This window comes from Dreissena polymorpha, chromosome 13 (assembly GCF_020536995.1).
Source record: "Dreissena polymorpha isolate Duluth1 chromosome 13, UMN_Dpol_1.0, whole genome shotgun sequence".
NCBI lineage: Eukaryota > Metazoa > Mollusca > Bivalvia > Myida > Dreissenidae > Dreissena > Dreissena polymorpha.
Window position 1 is genome coordinate 37,680,391 of NC_068367.1, and position 14,517 is coordinate 37,694,907.

General features: G+C 35.2%; 1 protein-coding gene across 1 annotated transcript in view; it reads right to left on the reverse strand.

Moving 5' to 3' along the window:
* LOC127854959 (tRNA (guanine(10)-N2)-methyltransferase homolog) overlaps nucleotides 1-11,728 on the reverse strand; it is a 39,130-nt gene extending 27,402 nt beyond the window's left edge. The window contains exons 1-2 of the mRNA XM_052390155.1: nucleotides 11,633-11,728; nucleotides 8,576-8,638 (exon numbers count right to left, since the gene is read on the reverse strand). Coding sequence (XP_052246115.1) covers nucleotides 8,576-8,638; nucleotides 11,633-11,722 — 153 coding nt within the window. The 5' untranslated portion in view covers nucleotides 11,723-11,728. The remainder of the gene's footprint in view (nucleotides 1-8,575; nucleotides 8,639-11,632) is intronic.
* Between the last annotated feature and the right edge of the window lie 2,789 nt (nucleotides 11,729-14,517).

Here is a 14,517-nt window from a genome sequence, read left to right on the forward strand (position 1 = left end):
CGGTGACATATGCTAAAATTAGCCGAAAGAAAATTTAATTTTAATTCTATTTTAAACAACTTTTAACCAGCAGAAAGTAACTTATAAGATCACTACAAACGTTTTAACCAGGGCTCGAAATTAACTTTTTTTTCTACTTGCAAAACATTGCGAGCAGCTTTAATACCAACTCGCAAAATCAAAAACAGTCTTGCAAATTTTGCAGGAAACATAAAAAAAATTGGACATTAATTTAGTACTATTAAAACAAAATAAAAAGTACTTAACATACACATTTTATTTCTGCAATCATACAAAGATATAAGTTCCTTGGACCATAAGCGTATTGTTTTCAAATATAAGTGTGTCGTGTTCACTCAGAAAACAAAGTTTAAGTGTCAGTTTGGGATATTTTTAATGGGATTTCAGATATTGAAAAAAATCAGCTATGATATCGTGTGTTGAGTTCAACGTCACCAAAATACAAATCAATGGTTAACTTTGCTTTATCTTTCGTATTTTTATTTCCGTCTGTAGGCAAAAAGAAACTAATTAAGTTTGGCTTCGACGCCATGTCTGTTCAAGTTCAATGAACAAATGTGAATAGTCGACTGTTTCAGGTTCTTTGTACCAATACTATCCGCGTATCTGTACTATAACTATACCAGTCTACATACAAGGTGCGTGCTTCCGCATACAGGTATTCAGACGTTCTATAAATTGACCTACGGTTTAGCGTTCATGACGTCGAGTGCATTTATATTACTAATTTTTTTTCCCACTACTCGCACAAAAATACTAGTGGCTTAAAACTTAACTCGCAATCAGTATTTTTCACTCGCATTTTGCGAGTGTGCGAGTGTTAATTTCGAGCCCTGGTTTTAACCATTTAGAAGAGACCTACTTTGTGGGTGATACCGGAAAACGTTAAAAATCATCGTTATATTTTTGGTGACCTGAGTCACTTTCACTTTCTCTTTTCCGAGTAACAGCAATGTAAATAAACTGATTGTTTGTAAACACAATTTACTTGGAGGACACTTTATTTTGAGCTCAAAACAAGTTGTATTGCTCATTACCCACACGCTTTTTGAAAAAAAGGTGGGGATATTGTGGTTATCTCCGCCGTCCGTCCGTCTGTCTGTCTGTCCGTCCGTCCTGGCCACTATCTCCTCCTACACTAAAAGCACTAGAACCTTGAAACTTACACACATGGTAGCTACAGGGATGTCAATTGTTCCAAATTTAAAATCCGGAAAACTGAGCAAATATTATTAATCAGAACGTCTGCATCACCGCATCTGTATTCGTCATTAAAGGTATGTTTATAATGGAAGTTAAAAATAAATCAGAGAAAAATTGCTGTATCCGAAAACGAACAAATCCGAAAAATATACGTGTTTCAAACATTAAATAAAATGTGCATATCGTATGAATGCCGAAAAATGAAAAACATTCACCTAGCAAATACGTCATCAATATGTAATTTGGTTAACATATTGCTTTACAATATGATATTGGAATGCTTAACTTCGCTAATCGATAACTTAAAATAGTTCATGATGGCGGATATGTGCGGTATTACCGAATAGCGGGAAGGGCTTTCGGTGTTCGGAAAGAGCCTAAATGTATTTATTTTCAATGTTTGAACAATTATTTACTGGGATTTTCATAAACGGTACCTTTCATTGTGTTTATATTTTACATTTCATTCAAATCCATCAAGAAATGATATAATTTTACAATATTTTTGAATGCCGTACGATACGATCGAGTAACGGAAAGGGGCGGGCACCACGAAAAGGGCTCGTAGCGGAAAAGGGCCTCGGCCTTCGGAAAGAGGCTAAAATTATTTATTTTTAAAGTTTTAAAGACATTTGACAGGGCTCGATCATCATTAAGTTTCGTAATAAACTGAAAATACCTGTCGATGTTCGGAAAGCGCTCTATATATTTGAACGGTTACTTTCTTAAAACATGCATTGGTATTGTCGTAAACAAGTAATAAAATTGTGATCAGTGTTCCGTTTTTATTGAATATTGTGTATGTTTGATAAATACATTTTTGTGATACCATATTTGACGTAAAAAGCGAAATATATTTTATGATACCATATTTGACGCCAAAAGCGAAATATATTTTATTATCTTTATTTACATAAATATACACAGAGTATCATACGTAATAACATAATAACACACACTAACAAATGGCAACATAGCATACATTATGACTGAAATTGTACAATGAAGAACAAAAATAATACAGTAGGCAATATGCCCATGAGTATGCATGAAATCATATGTCAATACAATATAGATAAACCCAAGTCATAGGTCCTGCAAAGTAAATTATCGTAATTAAATCGAGACATTGTCAATGTCTTAGACGTAAACGATAATTAATGTTTTGTCTTCATGGAGATCAACGTTTTTAAGTTCTTTTAATGATGTCGACGAGTTTGTTTTTTATTTCTTCATTACTGTTGTATAAGTTGTCTTTTAGCACTTGATGTTCTTAAGGGTGTCACGGTACTCCGTGTGACGGTATATCGTAATAGTCTCCCCTCGGTACGGTTCACGATACGCCTCCGAGTCCGTACGATACGGTACGTCATTTTCCATGACGCATTTCATGGGAAGTAACTCTAAATCGCCCAAAAAATGGCGGAAGTTTAATTGAAATCATCTCCAGCGAGCTTCTAATAAAAAATATGAAATAATTTTGTGTTATCAGTAAGAAAGTGGTAGGCGTTTATTTCTTATAAACATTTGCTTTATATCAAGACTTTAGTCGCTACGAATTTCCTAAGCAGGAGCTGTAATTTTGTGATACCGCTGAGAATTTCGCAAATTCTTTGAAACCATTAAAATTAAATTCCAACCACTCAAAAATGTGCTTTGTCGCCTACGTCACGAAACAAGGTGCAATATTTGACTGGTTCTAAGAATTGCGCTTGGAGTTTTGTTACCGCACAAGCAAAGATTGGCACAAGCCAGTTTGACTAGTTAGTAAACACGTTTTATTGTTACCTTAAATAATCTATCGCAGTAAAAGAAACTTAAAGCAGTCCGTATGGTTCAAACATATTCATAATTTCGTCTTCATATTTAATCAAAGTTTTAGATTTGTAAATAATAATAACTAATTGTCAATTCGTGTACTTTCATGAGATTATATGGTATTTTGTATATTGTATGACACATATGTAGAGGTCTTGAAATAGAATTGAAAAATGGTTTTAAATGGTTTGTATGTTGTTTCAATCTGACGACTCGTATCGCGATACGTATTGTATCGTACACACTGTACCGCGATATGTATCGTATCGTAAGGTGAGCGTATTGTGACACCCTTAGGTGTTCTCGATCTTTCCGCTCTTTTTCTTTTCCGTTGGTGTGGTTTTTTTGACGGCTGTTGGTGTTTGTTGGACTGTCCTTGTTCCATCAGCTGATACGATTGTGTTAATGTTTTTCACATAATAATTCAAAAATTTTCGTGTTCGCTTTTGTCGGGCTTCTTCTGTCATTGTTGCCCAGAAGCTGATGTCGGTCTTGTGGTGCTGGTATTTTTCTGCCAATCTGTAAATTCCTGTGTCGCAAAGGGCTCTTACTCGTTTCTCCTGTTCACCTTTGACGAGGTTGTACAGCGAATTAATAAATCGTGGTAAATCTTGTTGTCGCCACTGTGTTGCATTTTTCAGACATTATTTGCACTTTCAAAATTGTTGTTTGTCCATCACTTTGAAAGTTTTCCTCGTCTGGTCGGTTTGATCACGTGTTCAATGAGTAAATGTTGAAGTTTTGTTTCAAAGTAATTGAGAAATGTTCGTTTGTTTGAATGCTGACTTCCTTTTCTGTTATTATCTTTTTACGTTGGCTGAGCCTGTAGTTTAATGTATCGTCGTCTAACGCGTCAATTAGTCTGTTTGCATCGTATATATTATTTAACAGTTCGTCGCAATCTTGTTTCTTTTACCCTACAACGTTTTCAAGGTATCTGTTTGTGTTTTCTTTCAAATGTCGGGTGCAAAGTACATGTGTAGACTGGTTGAAACACCTCTTGATAGCGTTTATAAAGGCATATTCTTCATCAGTGCCAACCAGCAAACTTTCAATTTCTAATTACGTTAAATTATCCGTAATATCGTGTAAAAAAATGATAAGTCATTGTGGTTGAGCTTTGATGTATAAAAGTAGGTCCAAAGCTAAGTGGATGACCATTGGTTGCTTTTTTAATTACAGATATGTCCTTATAAACAGTTGGTGTTACGTGAAACTCTCCAAGGTTGTATGTTTTGTCCATTCCTTATACAGTTCCGCTGTTCGTACAACAAAATCGTTTTATCTGCTGCTCCGTGAAAAGCGTGATCACTGGATGTGAACGAACATTGGATGTTAAGAAAATTTTCCTGGACCAATGGAAAACAGTGATTTGCTTTCCAGGTTGTGTTGCGTCTCTGATTAATTTTAACCTTCGATGCAGCGTGCACACTGCTCCACATAATTGTAATCACAGGCATCTCGGGGTCTACGAACGGTGCTTGATAACTTGGTTAATGTGCTTGAAGTTGTAGTTGTCATAGTTTTATTTTTCGTTGAAAAAAAGTGTCTTCTTAGCAAAAATCCAAATTAGGCGGCAAGTGCCGTTTCTGATAAATGTGCACAAGCTAATCTGGGACGACAAATTAAGCACATGCATTAAACCCCCTTTTCATCGAGCGCGGCTCATATCTATATTATGGCAAACAATTACCATGAATCGATCCATGAACAAAGGCATTCACGCTTGTGATTATTCTGTGTAAATTTGAATTATTTAACAAGCAGACATAGACAATGCGTCTTTACAAAAAATGACGACGTACATTTCCAAAATACTCGCATTTTGTGATACAGCTTAACAGCTTAACGCATTCGACAGGTCGAGTATCGTTTAATGAGAACGGATTTCTTTCGTCCAGACCATTTTTTCTAACAAGATTTGATCAAAACTAACCCGAACTCCGATGGGTTGTTTGTTTAAATATTAATGATTAATCATTACGTTTCCGATCAATCAATGTCCGACTATGTAAATAGTTCATTAATGGCAAGTACTGGAGTTTCTTATACAAACACGTCTTGTCGACACGTCCTCAAATATTTGTTTGAATACACGGGTAATTATGCTAGAACCACTTGAAGCGTCTCCTTTGAAAAATAATTCACGTTTTAATGAGTTGATATTTATGACAGATTTAAATATTTCGACATATTTAAAAATTAACATTCCGAATTTGATGACACGATATTTAAATATTGAAATTTCGCCCATGCTTGTTTGATATATTGAAATCTAGCCTAGTCCAGATACGATGTATTTTAGTTTCATTAATATGAATTAGATATACAAAATCAATAATCTTAAAAAAATGATATGACGTTTGAATATGGCATGTATGGTATAGCTTAAATATATTCTATTACCTTTGTTAAAATTATCGTGTACACTCTTTTGTAAACTCTGTGAAAAACAAATAAATCTTAATGCATTTATATCAGTAAAAACATGTACAATGTATAAGTATTGTTATGTATTCGATTGACTTGTGTCCAATTTGACAGTGGATTGAAGTTTTACGGATACAATTGAAGATTATTCAATGATCATTTAACCACTAACCAATAGACCTTAATGAATGTTGCGTCTATTGGCGGACATTACAGTAAATGTCTGAAATAATAGTAGTTTCGCGGTCATTCAATCTTTTTATCCATAAATTTAATATATTATTAAAGTTGATGTTTATTAACAAGATATTTTAACGTGATTGCGTTGTTTGATGACGCATATGTATAATGTACTTGAACAAATACCGACCACATTTGCGGATAATAAGACGATTTGTATCAGTTGGGTTTTATATGCTTTAATCTGTAGACAATAACGACAATTATCACTAGCTAGGCGTGAAAACATGACAAGCATGCTACCAATTGCGTGATCATAATCAAGTTATTACAAATATGTTATACAGAAATCTTCCACTAATATCATTTTATCCAATGAAAAAAAAAACTATGGTTAGCGAAAAAAAGCACAAACTAAAACAATGTCATATTGTGACAAAAAAAGAAAACTTCTACGCTGACGTATATACGCTCGCCCCTTTCCGTTACTCGTATCGTACGGCATTCAAAAATATTGTAAAGTTAAATCATTTCTTGATGGATTATAACGAAATTAAAAATATAAACGCAATGTTAGGTACTGTTTATGAAAATACCAATAAATGTTTTTTTGACATTGAAAATAAATAAATGTAGGCCCTTTCCGAACACCGAAAGCCTTTTCCGTGGAAAGGGGCCCTTTCCGCTATTCAGTCATACCCAGGATGTTCGTTGACTCGTAGGTATTTCGGAAAGTAGCGACGATTTTCCGTCAGTTATCGTTAATGTCCGTGCCATCGGCTAGCCAATCAGAAATTATTCAATAAAATACCGGGCAAAATCGGTTCCGAGCACAAAGACGATGGAGCTTTGACAAATATATTAATTTGGTTCTCCGTTGATCGTGCTTTAAAACGATTTTAACCCTTACCCCCCCTCCTAAAAAATATATAATCTGATATTGATCTCAAAATCCACAATGGTCGGCTGAAATCCGGATTTCCGGGATAATCCGGAAAATTGACACCACTGTAGCTATGAGCATATGTGCGACCCTGCACTATTTGGAATTTTGATCTGACCCCTGGGTCAAAAGTTATAGCGGTTGGGGTGGGGCCGCGTCAGAAATTATCACTCATTTTTTTAGGTTATTTTACATTTACTTCTTTATTTCTACACTGATTCACTTCAAATTGATACTGGACCTCTCTTATGACAATACAGTCAATCTCAACCATGCATGGCCCCATTCCCAACCCTGGGGCGCCCCGCCCACATAGGCCACACCCACCAAAAATTTCCATTTACTATAATTTTTTCATTTCTACACGGATTCACTTCAAATTGATACTGAACTTTTGTTATGACATTAGGGTCAATCTCAACTATGCATGGCCCCAATCCCAACCCTGGGGCGCCCGCCCACATAGGCCACACCCACCAAAAAATTCCATTTACTATAATTTTTTCATTTCTACACGGATTCACTTCAAATTGATACTGAACTTCTCTTATGACATTAGGGTCAATCTCAACTATGCATGGCCCCATAACCAACCCTGGGGCCCCGCCCACATAGACCACACCCACCCAAATTGCCTTTACTATAATTTCTTCATTTCTACACCGATTCACTTCAAATTGATATTGAACTTCTCTTATGACAATACAGTCAATCTCAACTATGCATTGCCCCATTACCAACCCTGGGGCACCCCGCCCACATAGACCACACCCACCCAAAATTGCCTTTTACTATAATTTCTTCATTTCTACCACGATTCACTTCAAATTGATACTGAACCTCTCTTATGACAATACGGTCAATCTCAACTATGCATGGCCCCATTACCAACCCTGGGGCCCCGCCCACATAGACCACACCCGCCCAAAATTGCCTTTTACTATAATTTCTTCATTTCTACACCGATTCACTTCAAATTGATACTGAACTTCTCTTATGACAATACGGTCAATCTCAACTATGCATGGCACAATTACCAACCCTGGGGCGCCCTGCCCACATATGTCACACCCACCCAAAATTGCCTTTTACTATAACTTCTTCATTTCTACACCAATTCACTTCTAATTGATGATGAACTTCTCTTATGACAATACGGTCAATCTCAGCTATGCATGGCCCCATTACCAACCCTGGGGCACACCTAGGTCAAACATTTGGCGTGGGGATACGCGTCGGCCTCTGCCGCGCCATTTCTAGTTTTTTATTGTTATGTCCAATAGCATATATATATATATTGATTTTTGATAACCTTTATAAATAAAATATGAAAAAAATATTTAATTACGGATCTTCACCTTTATAGAGCCTTTAAAACAACCTATACAGTAAGTGATAGCAAATAGAAAAGATGCACATTGCTTCCATTTGAACATTATCATAAACATGATAATATAGTACATAATAATTGTATCATTGTTATTTAAATATATAAAAAACAATACTGTACTTGTTTTTTTGAGCTTCTATGAACTACATAGATGTTAAACAATAATCTTTTGTGATTGCTGTGCAATTTATGTTATGTCAGGTTTTAAGACAAAAAGTTGCAGATTCATTACCAAGGGAAGGTGATTTGTAAATTGTTTGAGAAGGAATTTGTTAAAATATTATTTGGATGGAATTTTATAAATTGTTAGAGACATCATAGTATAACACAGTACTTATTGTTACATGTCTAGATACATATATATCTAACGCTTAATTGTTAAGTGTCTTTAAGTCTGAGGATTACGTTACATACCAGAGACAACCATTTAATGTTATTTCTACTGGGAAGAATGATGGAGATTATGTTACATTCAGAAGATTTTTTTTTGTTTCTACTGCAAAAAGTTAAGCAACTTATATAATGCTGCTGAGTTCTAAACCTAATTAGACAAAACACAAGACATGCTTACAATACAATAATGCACTTACAAAACCATTTTGGTCAGGCAAACATGTGGTTATTTTGAATAACTTCAATATTGATGCCAGCTCCTGAAATTATTAAACAAATTTAAGTTAAAAAAAAAATCCAATAATAATATTATTATATCACTCCCCCTGTAGATAACTTAATCTGCATTAATCTGGATTAAAACTTATTATTTATCCATCAATACAGAAAATATGCTTCACTATGAAGCTTTATGTGATGAAACAAGTTCAATTTGAGAGGGAAAAGAGGCCGCACTTGAATATTTGACAAACAAAAAGGCCTCGGAGTGTGATTCAAGTAGATTAAAGAACAAAAACAAGAGCTGTCTCCATAGGATGACATATATGCTAGAGCTGCAACGATTCACCAACAGCTCGATTCGATTCGATTTCGATTTCAGACACTCCGATACCGATTTTTTCGATACGATTCATCTTCAAACCTAGTTTTATCATATATTCACTCTTATGCCTTAAAATTAACATTTCTGTTCAAATGTGATTTCAATAAAACACATAAAAAAGAATAGCAAATTAGGACTCAATTTTAATATAAAAAATTCTGACTAGAAGATTGTGTTGATTTCACAATAATATAAAAAAAAAATAAATAATCATAAGAGCGTATCTGGAATCAGTTGAATGGTATAGTACTATCACTATTACACCTTTACCCAAAACCGCTATAAGCATGTCTACCACTGTGCCATGACAACATCACCTGTTACCTGTAGGACAAATCACATTCTCTAATAAACTTAACAAAACTCCAAAAGAAATAGAACTACTTTTCTGGCTGGCGACTTGAGTAGTTGCTCTTGTGCGACCTCTTTGTCTTGCTAAATCAACGTTATGTTTGCGTTTGACATATTGCATTAAATTAGATTAGTGGTTGAGCCGGACTTAGCGTACACCACATCCGTGAAGCACAGTTTACACTTTGCTTTATTGGTAGGGCTACCATCCCAAAACCCAAAATACTGCCACACTTTTGATTTTAGCTTCTTAGTCACATCTGATAATTTCAATTTGTCGGCAACAACTTGTTCAGCCATTTTGACGCTTTTTCCGAAAGTAGACCGTAACGGGCTAATTGATTGGATGACTGAAGTAATAAGCAACCAATCGCCCGCGTCGTATTTACAGGTAAAGATAAAACCTACACCTTCCTGTATCAATAGTCAGAATACAGCGCGCTTTACGTATCTATGTATATATATGTGTATATGTTAAAGAATCGAATCGAATTTGGTAGGTTTGGTATCGTTATCGAATCGAAGCATTTCGAATCGATTTTCAATGAATCGGATCGAATCGTTGCAGCTCTAATATATGCCCCCAATAAACCCTTTGATAGAAGTTATTGAAATGCACTAATAAATCCCGTGACCTTGTTTTTGACCTGGCATGAACCATATTCGAACTTGACCTAGATATTGTCTAGATACAACTTCTGACCAAGTTTGGTAAAGATCGGATGAAAACTATTTGAATTAGAGAGCGGACACGAAAAGTGTGAAAGACTGACAGACTGACCGACGGACAGTGCGAAAACTATATACCCCCTTTTCTTCCAAAGGGGGCATAAAAATATTAAAACCAAATCAAAGTGTTCTAGAGATTACTGGCCAACAATACATGGATGAAATTGATCAAGAGCTAAACAAGGAAACTCTGCACCAAATCCGCAATATAAAGCAAAGAAGAAAGAACCCGTTACAACTATGCAGTCAACTAGTGGTATAATCTCCAAATATGAAGATGACTATGCTGACTATGCTGACTATGTTGCGATTAATGCAGCCACCAACAATGAATGAACGATCTTACATTAAAATTCTAAGTTGGAGCCAAACTGACTTATGCTGACATTGGTTACACTTGTTAGTCTGCCATGAAAAACACTTTTGTGAAGCAGTGAGTTCAGCGATGACATGTACTGCACTTAAAATGTGGCCTTGTGCAGGTGGTAAAAGGTGTTAGACATTTCTTACAAAATGAACATAGTGCACCCTTTTAGCTTGGAAACAAACTTCAAACAAACATATTATGACTAGTTGTTACAATATTATTCCATATACAAGAAGAAGAAACTTGTATTTTCTTTACTGGCTAGTTTTATTATTCTCTATATTATGTTTATTATTTAAATTGGTGAAAATTGTAGGACTCACACATATAGCATTGGACCTCATGCCTTTTTCTGCCTATCTCACGGGTCCGATAGTCGGACCCATTCCCAATGCCAAATATGCATATTTTTTCCCAATTCTCAAAAAAAAAAATCCCAATTTAAAACCAAAAAAATTTTTTTTTTTTTTTTTTTTTTTTAGAAAAAAGTGTCTTATGACGTATGATTATTAGACTCTATATCTCAATTTTATTTTGTAAACAGCCTACAAAATATATAACCATAATTTATATGAATTTTATCCAAAATGACTGGAAAACTCCCTGCCCAAATAATGCTTTTGTCGATGAAAATTATTCCAAATTTGGAGGATTTTGCGACTCGAAAAATCCTAATTATGCTAGGTACTTTTTCCTAAAATAGACAGAAAAAAGGCCTGGACCTCATATAATTTTAGACCAGTAAGTCCTAAACCAAGAAACCATGTTAAAACTGCAAACACATCACTGGGTACAGCACCTTTTATTTTTTCATTCTCATATTAACATCAAAGATAATGTGAGTTTAATAAAATGACATTAAACAGTTTGGATTGCATACATGTATATGGATGACAACATAACATTAAGGTGACGGCTGAAATTTGAAAAATAATAGTTTGGGCTATAAAAAAGATTAATTTGCTAACAGAATCCATTCTGTCACTACACGTTCAACTTATTGCTTCAATTCTCAATTCATATAATCGCTTAGGTATGCCGTATGGAAACATGGTTTGCACAGAGGTAATGACAGCCTCCGAAATTTACATCCGAATTTTTACTACATCATAGCGAGGCAGGTTTATAGTTCTTATCACACACGCATAGACTTAACATAACAAACAACATGAATAACGAAACTAGGAAACACTTGAAACATACAGCAAGTCTAAAATCTACGTGTTCGTGCGCAAAATGTATCAAAATTGACTTCATGCTGTTTACACATGAATTGACGATGGGCGCCGACATCTTTGATTGGGCTACAAACAACTAAATATTAGCCTAAAAATGTTTGACAGTTCGGACTAACGTCACACTCCAATCCAATGCACCAGCATTATACTCTGTCACAGTTCCGAGTGTGGAACTGATTATTGTGTGTTGTTAACAAGATCCATCTGCAATCAACTATGGAAAAAATATGTGAAAAGGTTTCGTTTTATAATTTGTTTAATGCAGGTGTGTACACACAGATGTTCGACATTTCTGTGAATTTTTATTTCACGGGATAATGCAGTGATAATTTGTGCGTACATCAGCTTTCTTTCGACAAACGCGATAGGCGGCATAATTGGCACAATGCGAACTTAATTCTGGGAGTGATCCGACGCGACACTCGAAAATCAAAAATGATTAAACCAACTGGAGACAAACACTATATAAGCGAGTTTGTTTAGCCTGGGATTTACTTGAAACAACCATACTATCTCCATCTGCTGGAGGGATGAGATTAATTTTTCCTTAAAATTGTCTTGCCCGCTTTGTATCTTATATAATCATTAGCGTATGTTCGGAAAACATGGATCATTCACGCCGGCTCGAGGAAGGTCAACGATTTAGGCCTTCATATGATACAACGTGCAAAATATATTAAATTACAGTGGAGATACAGAAAATCATTGTCAAAGTAACAGAGGAAAAATGCATGTGTTTGCCCGAATTTTATAAATTATGTACTTTTAAAGGATGTCATTCAAACTTGCCCCCACACACATACAAGCACAACAAGAGACCAGTTGCGTAAGCTAGTCAACTTGCATTAAGATGCCGACTGTATTAAGATACCGCTTTTGAGACCAACCATTTGCGGTCCTTAAAGACAGGTCCTTAAAGACAGGTCAGACTGTTGCTCAAACATTGAAACGATGTGCAAAAGGCACGCGACAGTCAGAACAACTCAAGGTCAAGGGCATTACTTGAAGGTCAAAGAGATGACGGCGAGGGTTATTTGGCATTTTACTAATTTGTTTGAATTATATTCTTTTAGCAAGGTGGAACCTGATTCATCAAACATGAAAGATATTCATACAAGTAACCCGACACAAAACTCAACAATAGTTTATACAAAATACACGGCAGACACTTATGGATATTGTCTCATGATTCGCGTTCTGTTCTGCAGACGTTGGACCCAGTTGCCGGCAAAAGACAGCTTGTGCATTCTGTGAGAGTAGACCATTGGAAAACAAGACTGTATTTGTAATATGCACCCTAAATACCCTTTCGTCTCACAATCCATTGTTTATACGTCCAAACATCACGATAGCGCACCAATTGTGGCTAATCAAGTGAACTTCGTTTCGAATCATTAACGATACAATACAAGTAAAAATGCAATACTGTTCTTAAACAGAATTCTTACAGCAAAATCTAACTTTTAAGAGACAAAAACATAATCACAAGTCCCTATCGATACAACTCCTATGAATATCTAGTACGTGGACATCAGAGTAGGCTTGCTACCTTGCAAAAATAAAAAGGATGCGTTTTTATGAATACGATAAATTCTTTCACCACTTTACAACTTGGAAATATACGAAACATACATTAATTATTGGCATGATGATACAGATTACAAGGAAGTAAGAAAATACTTGAACCTAGCAACTAGCAATGCGTAAGATAACATAAATCCAAATCATATATCAAATTCTATTCAAATAGGTCAGTATTAAGATAAAAGAACGTCGATGCCTATAAATTAAACGATATTAAACTTCGCTGTAAATCTATGATGTACAGTGAAAACATGAATCCCGACAAATGCATAAGATGATAGCAGAAAACAAAATCAAATATCAATTTCTATACAAATACCGGTAGATCGGTATTAAGATAAATAAAGTGGATGTGAATAAATCGAACGCTATTTAACAACCTCTGTATGTATATAGTGCTTTATCTGCCGACACTTTCAAACTATGATATACAGTGAAAACAAGTGTAAGATAGATACGAAAAATGACTTTACCAGTGTGCCAACTTCATTCTAAAGTCGCAACATCAGTGTGTTTATCCCATGAAAAGTTTCTTTGCACGAAATGTTTGCTGGAGAAAGTGGAAGAGGGTGACTCTTGTATAAAACGAGACCTTACCGAAATTATGGACAAAGATAAAACACATGTGAGCTTTCTATTAATAAAACTGTCTGCTGCGAAAACAGAGGAACAAATAAAACTTAGGATTTTTCAGATTGACAAAGAACACGAATATTTAGTTCAGAGAGTAAAAGATGATCGAGATGAGCTTATCGATGACATCAATAAAAAAGCCACAACAGCATTGAAGGGAATCGAAGAAGAAAGTCGAAAATTAAAATCAAAGTACGAAAAGTTTTTACAAGAAATCGACGAAAAGGCAAAATTGATTGAAACTGATGTGAAAAGCCAGGACAACGACAATGTTGACAAAACCAAAAGTGTACAAGCTGAGATCGATGCTATGAATACCGCATTAAAACACAAATATATCGTATTTGGTACTGTTTCAGCAGACTTTGAAATAAAGAAAACTATCAAAGAAGAGTTGAAAAAATATGAGGTTCTTGGCGATTTAGAATTCACTGAAAAAGAAGAATACGATAAAATTGAAGGGGTAGCAAACAAAGCATTTGAGAAGGACGACTCTTCCCTGGGAATTTTAAAAGAATCTAAACGACAAGAGTCGACAGTATACAAAGATGTATCTCGTGGTTCCGTAATGTACGACGACTCAAATGTGAAACAGACGCTATCAGGAAAAAAGTACGCGAATGTGGATATGAA